Source organism: Carettochelys insculpta, chromosome 1 (genome assembly GCF_033958435.1).
Source record: "Carettochelys insculpta isolate YL-2023 chromosome 1, ASM3395843v1, whole genome shotgun sequence".
NCBI classification, from domain to species: Eukaryota; Metazoa; Chordata; order Testudines; family Carettochelyidae; genus Carettochelys; species Carettochelys insculpta.
In genome coordinates, this window is record NC_134137.1 from 375,533,233 (window position 1) to 375,553,783 (window position 20,551).

The 20,551-nt window shown below is 53.5% G+C and overlaps 1 protein-coding gene across 1 annotated transcript in view; it reads right to left on the reverse strand.

Annotated features, from left to right (window-relative positions):
• Positions 1–8,422: 8,422 nt before the first annotated feature.
• Positions 8,423–20,551, reverse strand: part of SLC35B4 (solute carrier family 35 member B4) — a 32,016-nt gene continuing 19,887 nt past the window's right edge. Inside the window, exons 6-10 of the mRNA XM_074984192.1 lie at positions 20,399–20,459; positions 19,057–19,166; positions 18,274–18,349; positions 15,696–15,771; positions 8,423–11,987 (exon numbers count right to left, since the gene is read on the reverse strand). Of these exons, the coding sequence (XP_074840293.1) occupies positions 11,741–11,987; positions 15,696–15,771; positions 18,274–18,349; positions 19,057–19,166; positions 20,399–20,459 (570 nt within the window). The 3' untranslated portion in view covers positions 8,423–11,740. The remainder of the gene's footprint in view (positions 11,988–15,695; positions 15,772–18,273; positions 18,350–19,056; positions 19,167–20,398; positions 20,460–20,551) is intronic.

Genomic DNA, 20,551 nt, shown 5'->3' on the forward strand with positions numbered 1-20,551 from the left:
CCAGCCCCCCCACCGCCCCGCCCCGGGTACTGGCTCCCCCTCACTCTGGGAGCCAGGAAACTGACTAACCCTAGTGGGCTGGTCAGTTTCCCGGCTGCCCTCAACTTCCCTGAAAATTTGAGTTATTCTGGGGTTACAGGAGTGCAATCCCTGCCGCCCGCCCCCCCCCCAGGTAACTTGAGGGTTCACTGTGTTGCCATCAAGCCAAAGGAAGGAAATTCATCATGGTTTTGGATGAAGGTGAGCAAGGAGCCATAGCCTGATGCTGAGGGATGGGAACTTGGTTAACCATCAAGATTAGACTCATGTCTAGGCCCAGTTAGAAGTCCATTGACTAGCAAGCATGAGTTAAGCATTAGTCCTACAAGGTCAGAGTGGCTCCATCATAATGGCTGTTGCTAGCCCCCTGAGCTGAAGATCAGAGTAGCTGGGGAGGCTACTTATACAGCCATTGCCTAATGCAGGGCCTGGCAAGTGGCCTCCCAGCTAAGAGCCTGATCCAGAGCCCCCAGAAGCCAGTAAAACTCTTTCCATTGATTTCAGTGGTTTTGGTTTAGGGTCCATAAATACTAAAGTAAGATTCTAACAGTTGCTCCCTCTTGGAAAATGCCTGGAGACTACAGGAAAAGCAATTTACTAATGTGTGTAAAGCTGGCTAGGATAGGCTGGGATCCACAGTCACCAGGTTTTACGGGGTTTGCAGGAGGTGCTGATGGCAGAAACCCTCCATGTGGTGATTACGCCTTCAAGCCAGACAGTGTTCCAGCACCAAAGACAGCTGCTGAGTCCAACCTGCTGCATACTTTTTTTTTTTTGGGTGGGGGGCACACTGGCCTGATTCTCCAGCATTTTACACCTGACCTTGCATAGTCCCTCCCACCAGTGCACGGAGGGTGGGAAAAATGCATGTGTGGGGCTCTACTTGAGCCTATGCATAAACTACTTCAAGATGCAAAGCAGGGGAGCAGCAGGTCTGTGAGACTCATGGGGAATGCCAGTGGGACCTCTGAAATGCCAGGGTCTGGCCTCTTGGCTGGGTCTAAAAAGCCACTTTTCATCTCACAAAGCTCAACAATGGCACAGCTGTTGCGTGCGCAGCTCAGCGGGGTTAGCAAAGGCTGCTGTGATGGAGCCAATGTGACCTGTTGGCCATTGTAGGATAAATACTTAGAGCATGCTTGTTAACCCATGGCCTTCTAATTGGGGCTGGTCCCTGTCAAATGGTGACAAGAGCCTTGTCTTGATGGCTAGCAACTGCAGTGAGTTACCAAATGTGTTTTGAACAAAGCTACTCAGATGCTACCGGGGGAGCACGGGTTCATTCCTCTGTTAGGATCAAACAAAGTGCAAATCTGGTTCCAAACATGCCTGGTTATTGTTGCATTCCGGGGTGGCTAGCTCACTTCTGTTCCCTCCAGCGCTTGGCTAATTAAATGTGCCACATGCTCGGCTGTTAATTTGGCAGCTGTCAGCATGAATTACGATGCTGTTGTACAGTTTACGCAGGGCTTTTATGCAGCAGTGTGTGTATTTCCGTGCTTAGCTTTGCTTCATTTTATTCTAGGCTGCAAATGTATTGTGGGTCTGATTTGGGTCCCTCCAACCCCCACAACTCTGCCTTCTGCTCCATGACTCTGCAGCCTGATCCACACATGTGGCTTTGTGGTTTCCACAGCAGCTGCCCTCACCGCTTATCTTGCAGGATCAAGTCCTTAATCTGCAAGGGTCCTGCTGAAGTCAAGGGGACAGCTCAAGGAATAGGCTAGGACTCAGTGGGTGTGAAGGTGCCAGAATTAAGATCTTAACTCTCATACTTCCAGCCCCATGCGTGATCATTTAGAGTACTCGCCTGCACAGGGCTAATTTTACTTACACACCTCATCACCTGGGGTCTGATGTGGTGGTGCCTGATAAAGGATTGGGGCCCAAATCAGTAAGACCTGACAAACAAGAGCTGATGCAAGCCAGCAGTGTTCCCTGCAAGCTGAGCACTTGGGCGGCTACCCAGGAGAGGGTCAGGTGCCGCACAGCTGATTAGCAGAGACACCCCCCCCACCCCCCGCAAGAGCCGGCAGTGTGTGTTTCTATTGGTGGTGCAAATGCCTTGGTTCATTTGACTAAAATTTATTCCACCTAATTAGCAGGCCCATTGGCCACCAGCAACTTTTACCCTGTGGGCAGATCCTCTCTGTAAATCCACCACATAGTTCAAGCTTTGGAGAGCTTTTTAATTCCTCCTTCTCCTACCAAAAAAAAAAAATTGCTAATGATAAGGTTCAGTTTTCAGCCTCTGGGTTCCATACAATGTCTTGTACAGGTCATACCTGGATGCAAGTAGAAGCATGAACTGCGTCCGTGGGCTTGCTGCTAGCAGCTTGTGTTACGGGGTGCAAGCCTGGGAGAGGAAAGAGGTCAGTGGCTAAGATCCAAGTGGTGGCGGCAGACCGTCTTGGCCCAAGACCTCACTGCACTGGGTTAAACCCGTGAACCCCAAGTGGGGCATAGGTCATCCACAAGGCTCCGCCACCTGGTTCTATCTTGGGCAATGGCTTCAATCTGGCCCCATGAATATCCCAGTTCTTGTGCTTCCATGATTGTAGATCTCCTCCATGTTATTCGGGGGTCTTCCTTGGCTGCGTTTCCCCTGAGGATTCCATTTTAGGGCATGTCGAACAATGCTGGATGGGGGTTTCCTCAAAGTGCGTCCCAGCCATCCCCATTTCCCCCTTTTTATTTGGATCCCCACTGGCTCTTGGCCTGTTCATGTCCACTTGTGACTTTGTCTTGCCATCTTGTTTGTAAGCTGTACCTCAGGCATCTATTCAAAAACGTCTGCAGTTTGCGTGTTGAGGACTTTGTGGTGCGCCGTGATTCACAGGCCTACAGCAGGACGGACTTCACACTTGAATTGAAGATTCTCAGCTTTGTTGCGACGGAGATGTTGTCTGATCTCCACACCGGCCACAGGGTTTGAAATGCTGCTGTGGCTTTGCCAATCCTGGATTTGATGTCTAGGGAGGTACCACTCGCTTTCTTCACAACACCACCTAGATAAGTAAATTGTTCGCTGTTTTCGAGGGTCTCTCTCCCGAAAGTTACTTCCATGACGCAAAATGACGCCGCAGCCTGTAGATTTTTGGCCACCAGACCTTGAGACAAACATGGGGGGGAGAGGCAGGGTGGACTGAGATGGCCTAGCAGCCCCTGTGCTAATCCTTCTGCAGCCAGTATGGGCTGCTTGGATCCGAGCAGCCCTCAGGCTGAGGTCAGGCTGGCTGAGGCGCAAAGACAGATTTCCACAGTGCCTGAGCGCACCACAGCACCTCTCAGGCTCTGGGCCAGGCTTTAGGGGCCATTCTCAGCCACCTGCTGTCCGTGGGGCGGGGGGGGGGGGGCCCAGCCATACAGCGAGGGTAGAGCCCACTCTGCACATGCCACGTCGTTAGGGGCTGGCAGGCCGGGGGCATGACAAGCTCTCGTGTCTGAGGCTAACAGTGGCCTTGTGGGAGTTGCACCAGTTGCCTTTGGCTCTAGTGAAAGCGGGAACGCCCAGCAGGCATCTGGCCATGTAAACGTGGCCTTGTGCAGCTAGCAAGGGGTGTGCCCTTGGACCTGATGAGCGATGGGTTTATTACACTCAGGTAAACGTGAGGTGCTCTCGTCTGCAGGGGAAGCCACGGCGCCTAGTAGGAACGCCAGCACCTGCGCTGCATACGACCAGCAAAACGGGGAACAACGTGCAGCTCAGGTGGCAGGACAGGAGCATAACGACAGGGATGGTAAACAATACCGCTCAGCCAGGTGCATTGGTGCGATTTCCCTTCTAGCCAGGGGCTGCTCACTCCTCCCCCCTGCCTCTGCCATCCCCTCTGACCCCAGCCCTGCCCCACGTCACCCCAAAACCTCTCACCTCAGCTTTGCCCCACCTTGCCCCCAGCCTCCACCCCTTAGCCTCAGCTCCCAACCCCACCCCTTCCCTGCCTCTTCTCCAGAGCCATGCCAGGTCCCCACACCTCCTGGAGTGTCCAGAGGGAGGGGCAGGAGTCAGTCAGTGGGGCTGCCAGCAGGTGAATGGCAGGGCATGGCGGAGAGGGAGGTCTAGGGAAGAGCGCTACTGCCAGCAGGAGCTCAGCAGCCACTGTGCCTCCTTAACACTTCTGCCCAGAGCACCCATGGAGTTGGCGCCACTGTCTCGGAGGCTTTGATTACAGGGGGGTCAGGAGTAACTAAAAACCTTCAGTGCCACCAGCCTTGGCTGTATTTCCCAACAGTCCTGGGGCAGCTTGTATTTAGCTGTGACACTTGGAATGGTCCAGCCTGGACAAAGCAGTGGGTGTGAGCTGCTTTCTCACCAATAGACGCCAGCCCCATCAAAAACAGCCTCAGCCATTCTTGGGGACCAACATGACTGCTATGGTCACACACAGTGGGATGGGGTTGGGTAGCATCAAGGCAGAAAGGCCATGAACTGGACTCCAGCGCACGATGCACAGGGGTTTTGTTACTCAGCAGACAGGCTGCTGTGTTTGGGACCCGTGGGAGCTTTTCTCTACACATGCCACAGAAGTGTCTACAGAAGCCTGTCATAAGGCACTTCTGCAACCTGCTTAGGGAGTTGCGGCTGAAAGTTGCAAAGGCCAATAATAACCAAATCAAGAGACAGGGATGATTTCAGCATGACGCACCCTCCGGGAGGCTGGGGATGGCTAGACAGAGATGTAGCGATTGTCAAAGTATGGGACAATGCAGTCAGGTGCAGGATTACCCTATCTGAGCTTTCAAAAAGAGAACATGCCAGAGGAGGAGTGTATCTGTATCCTTGTCGACCAACACACGTGGCACTAATATACTACAGGATTATACAGTGAACACTCGACATACGTGGTTTCAGCTTGCATTTAACTCACTTGCATGTGACAACTCAAAGCTGCTCTGCAGCTGTCAGCCTGCCTAGCTGCCACATGGCTTGGGGGGGAAGGAAAGGAGAAGCAGCCAGGAAACTGACCAACGCTGGTGGGCTGATCAGTTTCTTGCAGCCTGAAAGTGGTCGGGAGATGGTAACCAAGCAGCAGCCTGGTTCCCAGCTCTCCTGCACTGGTGGGACCCAGGAAACTCACCAGCCGTGTGCTGGTCAGTTTCCTAGGCCCTGCAAGTGGCAGGGAGATGGGAACCAGGCTGCTGCTCCTTTCCACTCCAGGAGCCAGGAAACTGACCAGCCCTGGTGGGCTGGTCAGTTTCCCAGAGCCTGCAAGCCCACGGGATAACCCTGACTTGTTCAACATTTGAGTTACGCAGCAGTTGTGAGGAACACAAACCCTTGTAACTTGAGGATTTACTCTGTAGTACTGTAAGTAATGCACCATATTACATTTATACCACCTGAGTTTGTAGAGACAGCTACAACTACACTCCCTCTCAGGAATGTCCTCTTTTTTGAATGGTCAGCTACGGTAATCCTAGTCAGATGAAAAATTGGGTGTACACATGTAACCTTCAAAGGGCAGGCCAGCCCTCTCCAGCAATTCGGAGCCAGGCATACCTCCCGGTCAGTGGAGAAATGGCCTTTGGGTGACCCAGCTGGTCGATGGTAGAGAAGCAGGTTGCTTGCAATTGGCTGAGGTAAAGATCAAACTGGGTAAATACTTCTCCAAAGAATAACTGGACACAGAGCGGCCATTAGGAATCTGAATATGCAGAAGCCTGTCAGTGAGCATTTCAATGGAATGGGCCATACTGTGAAAGACCTAAGAATATGCACCCTACAACAAACAGCCTTTAAAGCAGCTCACACAGGGAGATTTGTGCACTGGGCGGGGGGGGGGCGGTTCATACTCAAATTCGACATGTTAACGCTTGATATGACAAAGACATCAATTACCTCATGAATTACAAGGACTGCCCCTTCCTTGGATGGTTGTAATGATCGCAGGCAAGACACTTAACCTTCCCCGGCCCATCCTTCAGGTCCATGTATTATTTGCTTTGTCAGTTTTTACTGCAATTTTTTTAAACCTCTGTGTTATATACCTGGGGCTGGACTGGAAATTCTGTCGATCTGAAGAAGCAGGGGGGGGGGGGGGGGGGGGGGGGGGGGGGGGGGGGGTCTGTCCCACAAAAACTCATCACCTAATAAATCATTTGGTTGGTCTTTAAAGTGCTATGACTGCTGTTTTGCTTTGGTGAGGTGGGAGAGGGCTGTGGGTCTTTGCCTGAGGCCTCAGAGTGAGCCCACTGTGGGGACAGGGAGAAATACAGGAGCAAATGTCCTGAATTGGGACAATGCAAACTACTTCCCCTCCCCAGTTCCCTGGTCAGGAACTCTCACCTTTTTACCTGCCTGCCTGGCCTTGGCAGCTGCTGATTTACATTCACTGGAATGAAAGAGGCACCTATGAAAATGAGCCTCTGCCCTCATGCGTGATTTATGGAGACAGCTTTACTGCACTCCGAGTCCCCTTTTCTCCGCTTGTTTAATGTAGCCCCAGGAGTTGCACCGTGAGGCAGCTCTCCAAAGGAGCCTTGAGATTTTCTTTGTGGTTTACAAGTCTCTTGTTCCCTCCTTTCAGTGGCATGGGCCACTCATCGCTGAAGCCAGATTGAAGTCAGCAACAAACAGACTCACCGACAGGCAATGATGTCCCACAGAAACCTCTAACATTTATGAACAAGCAGCCCAGCAGCGGGGACTTATTAATCAGGCCTCCACAATGCTAGGAGAGAAAGGTGATTTGTCAATTTAGAAATAAGCAGCACACAATGACTGTGGAATTAACTGCCACTATTACAGGCCTGATATATTTCAGAGGTAGGTATGTTACACATGAAATGCACTCCAGAGTTTGAAGTGGGATCTTCATTAGCATAACCCCCCCCCCCTTTATATAGTGTGATGAAGTGGGGTGTGGGGATTTTATCCCCTCGGCAGGTGGCTTGGGTTCCCAGAGGCTCCCTGCAGGGTCTGTAAGTTCCACTGGGCAGCATCAATGCATAGAGGTAATGTAAACTACTAGGTGACACCTTTGTTCACAGGAGAAACAGGATTGGGTGTGGGGGGGTGGGCTTGGCCAGTTTGAATTGGAACTGGGCTGTTGTAAGGCAATCAGCCTGGACTCGGGGAGACAGATGCGGGGCGGGAGGGCAAGGCCCCAGCTAAGGGCCCCCTCCCCAAAATGACATGTAATGACTGTTGCTGGCCTCTGTGCTGACAGGATAGCTCAGTGGTTTGAGCTTTGGCCTGCTAAACGCACACTTGTGAGCTCCGTCCTTGAGGGCCATGTAGGGATCTGGGGCTAACAGACCTTAAAGAAAAGTAAAAATGGGGTGTCTGTGTGTGCGTGTGTGCGCGTGCGCTTGGACCTGCCATGAGGGCAGGGGACTGGACTCAATGATCGCCCAAGGTCCCTTCCAGCTTTATGAGATGTGTATTTCCAAGTCTGTTCCACACTGTCCCTGTCGCCTGAAAAAACCTCCTGCCCTACCTACTCACTGAGAGTCATATCTCACTGTGGATGGGGGGACAGGGCCTAGGGGATCCCCATGCTCTGTGGCATACAGCAACTGAGACTCCACCACCACAGAGAAAGGCCTCAATCCCCTGCTTGAAATAACTTCACTCCCTGTGGCTTGGCTTTCCTGCTGGACAGCCTGTGGGACAGGGCCAGGCAACCTGTGGCCAGGGCTGCCAGGTTCTGTTCCCAGAGCAGAGATGTGGGCTCCTGCCCGGTGGAAAAAACCCTATTCTCCACCGCCCGATTCTAATGCTGATAGTACTGACAGACAGGCAAGATCAGGGTCTCAGACTCAATCTACCGTTAAGTCCAGGACCAGTCCTTATATCCTCCTTGTGACCCAGTGGGCACCCCCCCTCTGGCAGGACTCCCTGTTTCTCTCCGTGTGTACGCCAGCCTGCACGCTCCTGCCAGCTCCGTGCTGCTGCTGTCTCGCCCCTCTAGCCCAGGGGAGGCATGTGTAGAGCTGCCCCATCCATACGATGCTTTGACACGGCTGTCATTGGCCATCCTCTGCTCTGGGGAACCCGCAGCAGCTGCCCCAACCATATTATGGATATGATAGCTCCCCATACTCAGGTTAGCCCACGTGGCCCTGGATGGGATGTGGCCAGCAACAGGGTTGCCCCTTTCTCCCCCACGACACTCATCACAGGGGCAACAGCTGTGTGGATGTCCCCCAGCTCCAGGGAGGGGGCTTGAAGGAATGCAATGGGGGAGGAGGAAAAGCACACAGCAGGGGCTGGACCTGGAGGGAGGGTATGTGCTGCATGTGCAGACCCCATTGTGGAGCAGCTCAGGCTGCAAGTTTGAGACCCCCCTGGTCAAAATCCTCCAGAACTGGACCTAGGAGCCACAGGACCATAGATATGGCCATCAGCACTCACAACAAAACCACCGCACCATGAGCAGATTTTTTTTTTTTAATTAAGCTCCTCTGGCTCCACATTAATCTTTACTTCCATTCAGAAAGCATCTCAGGTCTTCTGACCTGGTCTCCTTCGAGTGTCCGTTTGCATACATGGTAAATCATTGGCCATCCTCAGGTGCCCATTTTTAAAAAAGCTCACGCCCCCTCCCAGAGCATCCCCGGACAGCCCAGCTTGTCTCAGCATTTTCCCTCCCACACCCATGCCATTCTCAGGTCAGTCTTTCACTTGGAGATGGATGAATACATGTGGTAAGTCAGCATCTGGTGATAACTGCATGGCAACACCTTGACCACGCTGGGACCAGAGAGAGATGGAAAACATCAAGGTGCCTGGAGTCAAATGAAATCGAAATACAGAACATGGCAAAACCAAACCTGCCTCCCATGAAACAGGAGCCCCCCTAGCTGGTGCACGAGGGTAGCTACATTCAGGCTACATCTGCACTAGCCCAAAACTGCAAAATGCAAATAGCCATTTCAAAGATTACTAATAAGGCAGTGAAATGCATATTCAGCACCTCATTAGCATGCCACCAGCCACAGCTCTTCGAAATGGCCACGTTGCTCTGCCACGTGGCTCGTCCAGACATGGATCCTTTTCGAAAAGACCCTGGGAACTTCGAAACCCCCTTATTCCTATCAGCAAAACGCAGCAATTTTGAAGCGCTGCAGCTGGCGGCCTGCTAACGAGGTGCTGAATATGCATTTCAGTGCCTCATTAGTAATTTTCGACATGGCCACATGCCTGGCCATTTCGAAGATTTGGGCTCTTGTAGACATGGCCCCTGTGTTGCACTTCCCAAGCTACTAGAGTGAACCCAACCCCCTAAGCCACATTCAGTGCTGGAGCAAACTGGGGCCATACCGAAGGCAAGGCACTGCTAAATCAGACTCCAGGATCCATGCACTAGTTCAGTCTTTGCTCTGACAAGCTTGACTGCTGTTCTAACATAAGGTCATAAGAACGGCCACACTGGGTCAGACCAAAGGTCCATCTAGCCCAGTGTCCTGTCTTCCAACAGAGGCCAATGCCAGGAGCCCAAGAGGGAGTGAACAGAAGAGGGAATCAAAGTGATCCCTCTCCTGTCATCCATTTCCAACCTCTAACAAGCAGAGGCCAGGGACACCATTCCAACCCATCCTGGCTAATGGACCCAACCCTCCATGAACGTATCCAGTTCTGCATTTCCCAAATGGTGTTCTGCGGAACCCCAAGGTTCTGCAAAGTGAAATTAAGGGTTCTACACGAAAATCTGTCTGCAGCTCCCTGCCCTGCCGCCGCTGCCAAAACAGCAGAACTAAATTTAATTGGTTTAATGGCTGGTAGGATGGCAGGAGGGACTGAACACTACCTGTGTGGCACACGCACTCCCTGCTCTGGGATTCTGTAACCAGCTTTTTCCCCAGGTGACAAAGACCAAGGTGGACAGCTTACTCCTGTGCTGCTCTTTCCCAGGGTACGCGGGTAACAGAACTGTTAGCTGAAACCATATTCAAATGGAGTTGTTTGTGGGAGAGAGAGAAACCTTCTACCAAACATCCAGACTTACTTTCCCACTGCCCAAGAAAATACTGTGAATGCCACTTGCCATTCAGGACACTCCAAAGTCTTGCTTTTCAGGAATATTGCTCATGCCAACTCCATTCTGCTATGGATGGTGTCATCGTCACAGGGAAGGAAGAACTTCAAGGGCAGTGAATCCCTTCCCCTCCACTTAAACACTGATTGTAGCATGGGTGTTTGCTTGTGTGCAGTCTGTCAAACTCGAGGCACCATCAAGGGACCCAGTCTTGCCAAACTTCAGTGTTTGGAACAATGGAGTGTGAAGAAGACCGGAGGATGATGCCCCTTTGAACTCTGACTTTAGCACCCTGTATTCTAAATTAGTTTGGCCGGCGGCTCAGTCACAACAGTGGAAAATGGGGAGGTAGGTTGGAGCCCTGCATGATGCCCACCTAGTTACGAGAAGCCGTGATGCAAGTTTTCCCACAAGGCAGCAGCTGCAACCTGTAGGGACCTCCCTGAAGGTCATCATGGTGACTAGGTCAGCCCTCCTTCTCTGCTGAGACAGCCGAAGGCCGACACCCTCAGAGCTACTCACAACGGCCGAGGGTACTCCAAGTCATTGAATCCAGCACATCACGGCTGCGTATCGAGATTGGTTTATGCCTCGTAACTTTCACCCATAAGCAGAGCGCCAGCAGCGTACTTGCTTGTGGGTTTGTCACTGCAAATTTATCTGTCCTCCTTGCTCCTGAGAAGGCAGAACAAAGAACCCTGCCACTGTTAATTCTACACGTTGCACACTCTGGGCCAGCTCAATCCTTAGCACAGCCGTTGGCAGGTCTACCACAATGCACAGAGCTTGGGTTGCTAGGAGTTACAGGGGCTGCTGAACCTTTCAGGGTCTACCTGAGTTCTTTGGCTCAGGGGTAGATTTACTCCACTAGGAATTAGCAGGGAAAGACACTAAATTGGTCACAGCTGACATGGATGAAGTCCCTTAGTACCATCTGTCACCTGTGCCTTCAAACATGACCTGCGAGGAGAAACCAAGTCACGTTCGGATCTTACGTACTTAGGCGTTTCCACAAAGTAGGAGGCCAGGACTTTAGTGTAACTAACCTTTTAAAGACCCTTCCCACCTCAGTGACTCCCTCCCACATTTCTAGGCTTGCTAAAGAGCCCACCACCCAGGACCACAAAACGAGAATCTCACTGCAGGCTCGGTGTGGGCTCGGAACACACCACGCAGAAAGCCGAGAACGGCAAAGGGTTTCACGGAGGGATCAGAAGACACTGGGAATCGGCAGCTCCTGCTGTTGTAAACGCCCCTTCCAGCCAGGCAGTCAGCCAGCAGCTGGGGTTTTGCATCCATGTTTCATAACTGAATTTTACAATGCGGCAAGGGCCAACAGCAACACTGGCAGGTCTAGGAACAAGCTGCTCAAGCACACCAGAGTCTGACCTCTGTGGCTAGTAAAACTAGGAGACCGGTAATCGATGGCGGCTGATGGGTTACATCAGACCAGCTTCTGAGGTGGGCAGACCACCACCACTGGCCAGACTAGCAGCTAAGAGACACACGTACCTCGACAATATTACAAATATTAAAAGGGCCATTTTAAAACTAAAGAGCTGAGAGTCGAACTCCCAGCTCCCAGGCAGAGGCTACATGGTCCCCAGCAGCTTGGCCCAGCCAGCAGCTCCTCCGTGTTATAGGAGCAATTCCCCCTCCGAGGGCAGCCCAGGGTGCTCTGTCCTGTAAATCCGTAAAAAGGCTCCTTGCTGGGACAGCCGTCACTCCTCCTTGGCCTCCTTGCTGCGTGGGGCCGGCCGAGGCCGCAGGCTATGCCACACTTCGGTGTACATCAATGTGCCCACGAAGACGAAGAGGGTGCCCAGCCAGTGCCAGGCGGTGAAGGGGTTGCGGAAGTAGAGGATGGAGAAGATGAGGCTGACAAACTTGCGCAGCGTCACCACCAGGGTGACAGTCAGGGAGGTGCACTCCGTCGTGAGGGTGAAGACGCCGCGGATGCACACGTATCTGGAGGGAGGAGTTAAGGCCGGCGAGTCGGGGAAGCCCAGGCCGGTGGCCGGCTGGCTGAGAACGTGGGGGGCTGGGGTGAGTCCGGGGGGAGGACAAAGTGCTCAGGAAATGAAGGGGGATTGCGTCGGCCGGAGCCAGGGCCGTGCAGTTGAGTGCTGCTTGCTAAGCCACTGGACCCTGGCCATTGCAACTGGAATGCTTGTACCCAGCTCAGCCAAGGTCCCTCTGGCTTGACCCACAGTCCCGTCTCAGCCACTTCCCCCACACAGAGCTCCACCCTGCCCCCGCCACCCTCCTCACCCAGCCCTGCTCCCTTCCCCTGCAGCTCCATCCTGCCCCCTCCACCCACCTCACCCAGCCCTGCTCCCTTCCCCCGCAGTTCCACCCTGCCCCCTCCACCCACCTCATCCAGCCCTGCTCCCTTCCCCCGCAGCTCCACCCTGCCCCCGCCACCCTCCTCACCCAGCCCAGCTCCCTTCCCCTGCAGCTCCATCCTGCCCCCTCCACCCACCTCACCCAGCCCTGCTCCCTTCCCCCGCAGTTCCACCCTGCCCCCTTCACCCACCTCATCCAGCCCTGCTCCCTTCCCCCGCAGCTCCACCCTGCCCCCTCCACCCTCCTCACCCAGCCCTGCTCCCTTCCCCCGCAGCTCCACCCTGCCCCCTCCACCCTCCTCACCCAGCCCTGCTCCCTTCCCCCGCAGCTCCACCCTGCCCCCGCCACCCTCCTCATCCAGCCCTGCTTCCCCTCCCCCAGAGCTCCACCCTGCCCCCGCCACCCTCCTCACCCAGCCCTGCTTCCCCTCCCCCAGAGCTCCACCCTGCCCCCGCCACCCTCCTCACCCAGCCCTGCTTCCCCTCCCCCACAGCTCCACCCTGCCCCCGCCACCCTCCTCATCCAGCCCTGCTTCCCCTCCCCTGTAGCACCACCCTGCCCCTCAAGCCTGCTCTCACCCCACCCCAGCTCTGCCAATGCCCCTCACCTGCAACTCCTCTGCCACTTCCCGCTCTGCCCATCCTCCCGCCCCGTCCTGCGAGGGCCCCTTCCCCCTGACGGAAGCTGGGTTTGCTCACTTCTTTTAGTGCCTGCCCCCTCTCCTTGTTTCCTGGTTTTGGACAGATGCCGCCCCTTGCACAGGGCGGGCTCTGCTGCTGGTGTCCCAGCCACTTTCGGTCTAGATCGGGGGCGCACTTCTCTATTGAGGAGGTGCAGGATTTGGGATGGAGGCTGGTGCAGAAGGGAGCTCGGGGTTGGGGTCTGGGGTGTGGAGTCAGAGGGCGTTTGGATGAGTGAGGGCAGGTGACCTGGGGGGCAAGGTCTGGGTGGGGGGGAGGAGAGGATTCCCTCCCGGCCAGCAAAACCTCTCAGCCCCGATTGGCTGGAAACCAACCAACGGGAGCTGAGAAATTGTGCCGCATTGGCCCCACCCCCAGCCACGGGCTGGACTGAAAGGTCTGCAGGGCTGGATGTGGCCCGTGGGCTGTATCTTGCCAGCCCCTGGTCTATAGGCTCATCCGCCTCAGGGCTGAAATGACACTTCACAGCTACCTCCCCCCTCAGTCACCCATTCACAACCCAAACTGGCCAACAGAGCGTGGCTGGGAGCTCAGCCTGCTCCTCGAAGCTGGGTTTACGCCACCACCGGCTCCACCACGCACCATCCCAGCTTCCTCAGCACGACGGCTGGCAAGATTCAGGGTCATAGGCTTACTCAGGGCTAGAGTTCAGGCCCACCGACAGGAGGGAGGCAAAGGTGGCTGCTGCCTGGGGCCTGGCCTTCCAAAGGGGCCCAGAGCTCCACGCAGCTGTGAGCAGGGAGAAAAGCACTAAGTGCCAACTGCTCTAAACCCCACCTGTTCTGGGGCACAGAGCCGGGCCCCCCCTCCCCCTTGCCCCACAATGGCTGTCAGCCCCCCGGCCATCAGTCACAAGAGAATACTCAAGCTCCAGCCCCACCCAGGAAGTTCGGGAGACTTTAGAGACACATAACACACACCCCCTCCTCTTCTGAGCCCTCAGTAGCTTGCTATAATCATTTGCAGCGTCTCCATGAATCCGCCCCATCTTCTACACCAGCCCCAGCTCGCTGCGACTCCACCCATCCCACCCCCAACCAAACAGGCTCCACTAGAGCAGCTGCTCCCCGAAAGAAGGGTTTAGAAGTTGCACTCGTGTGCAAACGGTGCCTGCGGCAAGACCGGGCAGGTGAAACCTAAGAGCTAGCAAGGCTCCTGCTGCAGGGCAGCAGCTTAACAGCTGGAGTGGAGAGGTGTCTGCCCCTCTGCGCCCTCCTGCTGGAATACAGGAGAAAAGTGCATAAACAGGGGCTGGGGGAACAGGGAAATGAGGCCAGAGAGCTGAGGGGATAATTCTATAACTAAGGTGTGATAGAAATCTGGGCAGAACTAGCAGTATGCCCCATTGATCTACAGGGAAGAGTGTTTGTATTCACTGTCTCCTCCACCCCATAGGTGTAGAGCACAAAGGCAGAGCTCCATCAGAGGTCATCAGAGTTGTCTGAGTGCTCGAGGCAGTTAGTTAAGCCATTCCACTCCAACAGGACTGTAGGCTGGTTCTGCTCTGACCTGACTCAAATTACACATGCACAGCTGCCAATCTTTCTTCCAGCCTTCCTCTGAAGTACCCTGCAGCGGCTGCTCTCAGAAGGAGGGACACTGGTCGAGGTGAAGGATTGGTTTGCTGCAGTACGCCAGGAGGTGGTGTATCGTTCTAGATGGGCCCTGGTTACTTTATACGCAGGCGCGCAGAAGTCGCCAGACTAGAACCGGGCAATATTTGCACAGAGACTGTGGGGGTGGATTGTGGAGTGGGGTGCTGGTGTCCCAGCCACTTTCGGTCTAGATCGGGGGCGCACTTCTCTATTGAGGAGGTGCAGGATTTGGGATGGAGGCTGGTGCAGAAGGGAGCTTGGTATTGGGGTCTGGGGTGCAGAAGGGGGTGTGGAGTCAGAGGGAGTTTGGATGAGTGAGGGCAGGTGACCTGAGGGGCAGGGGCTGGGTGGGGGGAGAAGAGGATTCTCTCCCCGCCAGCAAACCCTCTCAGCTCCATTTCTCCCTTTCCCCCAGACAGAGCTCACAATAACCACAAGCCACGACTCGGTGGCACGCTGTGGGAGTGTCTCCCCACTCTGTCCCGCTGAAGTGTGCTCGGAACTCAAACCAAACAGAAGGCGCCATTACCGAAACGGTCCCTGTAAGCGGAGCGCTTGGGCAGCCGCCCAGGAGAGATTCAGGTGCCACCCAGTAGATTAGCAGAACACCCACAAGTGTTTCTATTGGTGGTGCACAGCAGCCTCTGCCTTGGTGCATATAACAAAATTCATTCTGCCCAGGGAGGGGAAAAATTAGAGGGAAAGATGGTCCCCACCTCTTCTGTTGTCTTCACTTTTTCTTAATTCAGATAGCAAGGACTTCCCCCAGGCCACCCTCTCTGCCTGGCTATCCCAGTTCCACTCATGCACCTGAAACGGGTTGGCGGCTGTGTATCTTATCTCAGCTCACACACACCCGTCAACACCACCGACTCTGCCTCAGGCGCGGAGCCATGCCTCTTGCACTACAGAGACATCAGCTCTGAGTTCAGGGAGGTCTCAGTGCGCCAGGTGGGATTTACACAACCGATCCTTTGGCCCCATCTTCTCAACCCACCCGCCCCGGCCCTGCCAGCAACGCGCCTGAAGGATACTGAGTGACAACGTTCATGATGAGGTAGAACCACATGACGGGCAAGGTCAGCCCAATCAGCGGGACTTGGAATGGCTCTGCGGGGAGAGAGGAGAGAGAGATCCGTGTTGATTGTCTCAGTCCAGCTTCTAATTGCACCAAAACACGCACAGCAGCAACTAGCCCCCTTCTTGGCTATCTCAGCAAGGAAGCCCCCTGCCTCCCCACCCACCCACTGCTTCTCACAGCTGGAGGGACCTTGCATTGGGCAAGGCCTAGCTGGGAGCGAGTCTTACTCAGATCCTGAGAGGATACTCAATCTCTGCTCCCCCCAGGCCCTGCCCCCACTCCACCCATCCCTCCAAGCCCCCATCCACCCCCTTCCCTGCTTCGACTCCTCTCCCTTACTCCCCAGCACCTCCTGCATGCCATGGAACAGCTGACTGGAAGGTGCTGAGGCAGGGAGGAGCCAATCAGCAGGGCTGGCGGTGGGTGGGAGGCACTGGGGGCAGTGGGAGATGCTGACCCTGGGCTGCTGGTGTGTGCTGAGCAACCATTGCTTTTTCCCATGGGTGTTTTAGCCCGTGGGAACCAGTGTGGATGGAGCTTAACTCTACCACTGTTTGTGCATGACACACACCAGCTGGGCAAAGCTTTGGCTGGGATAAGCAAGGAGAGCTGTGCAGTTCTGAATTCCCAGCCTAAGGTGGGTCCATTATCAATCTGCTTTTTGTTTGGTTTTGGCAGCGAGCATAGGAATTCCAGTTTGCACACGCTTCTGAAAGGTCTGTGGGGGCAGGAAGGAAATTTCACACAGGCAGCTCTGCACGGGCAATCCCTGACTGCTGATGCTTGAGTAAGAAAGCTGGAAGAAAACATTTCCATGTTCCTGCACCATGTGGCTGCCCAGACACGGGTAACAGGCTAACTTCCGAACTGCCGCAAGCCCCTGCTGCTTCATGGATCTTAATTTCAGCCAGAGACTCCGGTCCATTCAATCCTGTTGTAGGGCTTCTTTCCCGTCCCATGCTAAGGCTCCCCTGCAGTGAATGCTTTAATGAAATCTGTTCTCACTTGATTCTTCTGAATGGGGAAGAAGAACAGCCCAGTTTTGCCCCAGATACCAATATCTGTATTCTTACATGGCTGCTACTGACTAGGGACTAGCTGTGTGTTCAGGGGAACTGTTTATGAAATGCCATGTAGAAAAGTTTTCAGCTATCAGATAACATCAGGGATGTGGGTATGACAGGTGGGGTTTATTCTCCAGTTGTTCAGGTTTCACTTAGGCATGTGAGTAACTTTAGGCACACAAACAGACCCACTGATTCTGACGGGACTGCAGATAACAAAGGGAAGCACAGATGTCTTAGCAGGGTTGAGATCATAAGAACAGCCACACTGGGTCAGACCAAAGGTCCATCTAGCCCAGTGTCCTGTCTTCCAACAGAGGCCAATGCCAGGAGCCCAAGAGGGAGTGAACAGAAGAGGGAATCAAAGCAATCCCTCTCCTGTCATCCATTTCCAGCCTCTGACAAACAGAGGCCAGGGACACCATTTCAACCCGTCCTGGCTAAGGGACCCAACCCTCCATGAATGTATCCAGTTCTGCATTTCCCAAATGGTGTTCTGTGGAACCCCAAGGTTCTACAAGAAAATCTGTCTGCGGCTCCCTGCCCTGCCGCCGCCGAAACAGTAGAACTAAATTTAATTGGTTTAATGGCCGGCAGGATGGCAGGAGGGACCGGCTGTTAAACCAACTGAATTTAGTTCTATTATTTTAGTGGTGGCAAGGCAGGGAGCTGCACAGAGCCCCTCACTCACCCTTCTACCTGAGCAGCCCCACCCTTCTGGCTCGGCTCAACCCTGCCAGCAGAACACCTCCACGCTGTCCCTCCTTCTGCTGGGTGCCCCTGGCCACCCGGCATAGACTCCCCAGCCAGGGCCACAGATGGGTTAGTCCCAGGGGCCAGTCTGGATCGGAGGTGAATTACTCCTGAGGATGGGGAGGTGAGTTTGGGGCTGAGAGGGGTTAAGCTTGGAGATGGCGGGGATGAGTTTGGGGCTGAGGTGGGTAGAGCCTTGGAATGGGGTTCTGCAGAATTCCTTCAAGTTTAAAAAGGTTTTGTGGCCCAATAAAACTGGGAAACAAACCCTGCTGTAGTTCTTTTCTGAACCTGTTACAGTCCTGGTCTTCACAACCTGCTCTGGTGAGGAGTTCCCAGCTCGACCGTGCATCGTGTGAAGAAAAACTCCCTTTTGTTACTTTGAAACCTGCTACCCATTAATTCCATTTGGTGACCCCAAGTTCTTGTGTTATGGGAACAAGTAAATAATGTTTCCTTACTCACTTTTTCCACACCTGTCATGATTTGATAGATCTCTACTGTATCATAACTTAACTTAATCGTTTACACACACCACTGAAATGTGTTTCTCCTCCTTCCGATACTTTACAGCATCCTCCAGAGCAATTCACAAACTTAAGCTCAGAAGGGGGCACTGAAGTTACTTCAGCTGACCTGCATAACCACCAGCTGGACAGTCTCACCCAGAGACTCCTGCACTGCAGGGAATCAACTTGCGCAAAGAAAACTCACCAGACTGACTGAAGAGAACAGCATGGGTGTAGATGTCCGGACCAAGGAGGAGGAAGCCAGGGAGAGGCATGGCATGCTATGGCAAGAGAGAAGTTCAATGCAGAGCTTTAAACTGATACCACACAGAGAACCCACATCAGTAGCAAGAGCCTGCATACAGGCACTTCCACGACAAATGCTTTGACACTAACCGGCTCGGTGGAGGGTGACCATGTACAAGCTGAGCTCATCCACAGCTTGCCCATCCCTCCGACCCCAAGTCAAAATGCTCAGACACTCTTGGCGGAGCGGCGCAGGATTATAACAAGGAAATGCATTCACTGACCCAGCCCTCATGCTCTAAAGGGTCAAACATCTGAGCGAGAGATTTGGGCACAGTTTTTGGCCAACGCAGGCCTCATTTCCCCAACATCATAGTAACCTGGCATCCTAGGACACAGAGACGGGAAGAGACCTGTTATTAAATCATTAAGAAGTGCTATGGCACCTTATAGACTAACAGATATTTTGGAGCATAAGCTTTCGTGGGCAAAGAATGCCACAGGACTGCCTGTTGCTTTTGAAGATACAGACTAACTTGGCTACCCCTGTTATTAAATCATTGTGCACGATTATTCCCTATGAAACATCTGCTAGTACCCCACATCACCAGGAGCTGCCTGCATGGCTCTGACCAAGGATCCGGCCCTTCAGTGCTGCATTCTCTCCAAAAACGTTCCCGCTCGGGTCAGCGTTTCTGTGGCCTAGAGCAGACTGGAAAAGTTCACAAGGGCAGCAACTTACGTTGTAGAAGAGTGCCTCCTTGGAGTGCTTCCCAAACTGCTTGTAGATGGTCTCCTGAAAGATCCCCATTCTGGCGGACATGAGGAGAGCGAAGGTCAGGGCCACAATACCTGGAACACAAAAGCGGCCTTACTGCGCTGCCCCAGAGCTTAACCAACCTCACATCAATCAGCACGGGCAGATCTCCAGGGTTTGGCTTGATGTGGAAGAGAATGGGAAAACCCACAAGAGAATGGAGCTGCAACTTGCAGGTGCTGGTGGCATTTGAATATTTTACCCAGGTGACTTAGGTGTTAAGTCTCCTTTGGACCCAACAGGATTGAATCATCGCGGGCCTTAGGTTCAAAAGTGATTTAGGCCAGGTCCATGCTAGACATTAAAGTCGATTGTAGATAGGCCATTCTAGCTATGGCAATTGTGTAACTAGAATCAACTTATCTGCAATCCACTTACCTGGCCGTCCTCACAGAGGGAGGTCGAAGGGACTAACTCTCAAGTTGACCTCCCTTACTCCTCGCGAGACTGAGGAGGACAGGGGTTGACTGTTGACCCCAGACTGTTAGATTTCACATGTCCCTATTGGGTGTGGAAAATCCACCCCCAGAAAAGTGATTCTGACTGGGTCTACCTTCTGTATAGCCTAGATGTACCCCCAGCTGCCTTAGATTTGTTACTTCCCGAACAGATTTTGCAAATCTGAAGCAAGGCCCTGTAAATGGCTAGGGGGAGTTACTGCCCCACGTGCAAAAGGGACCAGGGATGATACTGGGTTCCTTGAAATATCAGTCACAGGCCTTGAGACTGTCCTTTGATCCCTAAGTACTTTCTTTACCGGATGCTGTGTTATTTCTAGACACTAACACTTGGCGGGTTATCCTCCCATGTCTCTTTCCTACAGAGTGTCTGCGTTATACAGTGAGGCCCTGATGCTAATCTTGGTTCCATCAGCGGTACCCATCCACGTGAGGTTGGATGCCGCCCTTCTCAATTTAATATGAATCTTTCAAATTTGCTGCTGCAAAGTAACCCAGGAAAAGACCTGACATAGGTGAGACCTACCCCCATCACTAACCCTCCCCTCAGGTTAGCAGTTACCATTTTGGACCAGCTGGTTGAAAGTAGCTCTTTGCCATGTGATTGGCTTGTATCAACAGGGTGAGAGAGGGCAGCATGATTCTGCTTCAATCAACAATGGGAATGCAACTCATCCCTGGGGTGGGGTATCAGCCCCCTCCCTGCTGCTGTGCAGTGCAAACACAGCGGCAGGCTCAGAGATCAGACCCGGGAAAGAAACCTGGACTAGCGTCATTACAAAGCCAATGAGCGTCACACACTTACAGACCTAACAGCCACCATATGAAGACATGTACTCCGTCCTCTTTGCTGGAGCTGGACTTAGAAGCCTAAGGGAGGAAAGAGACAGATTGTCACAATGGACGCAATGTGGCAGCTTCCACTCTTCTCTCTCTTCCCAGAAGATGACGGATTGTGTCCC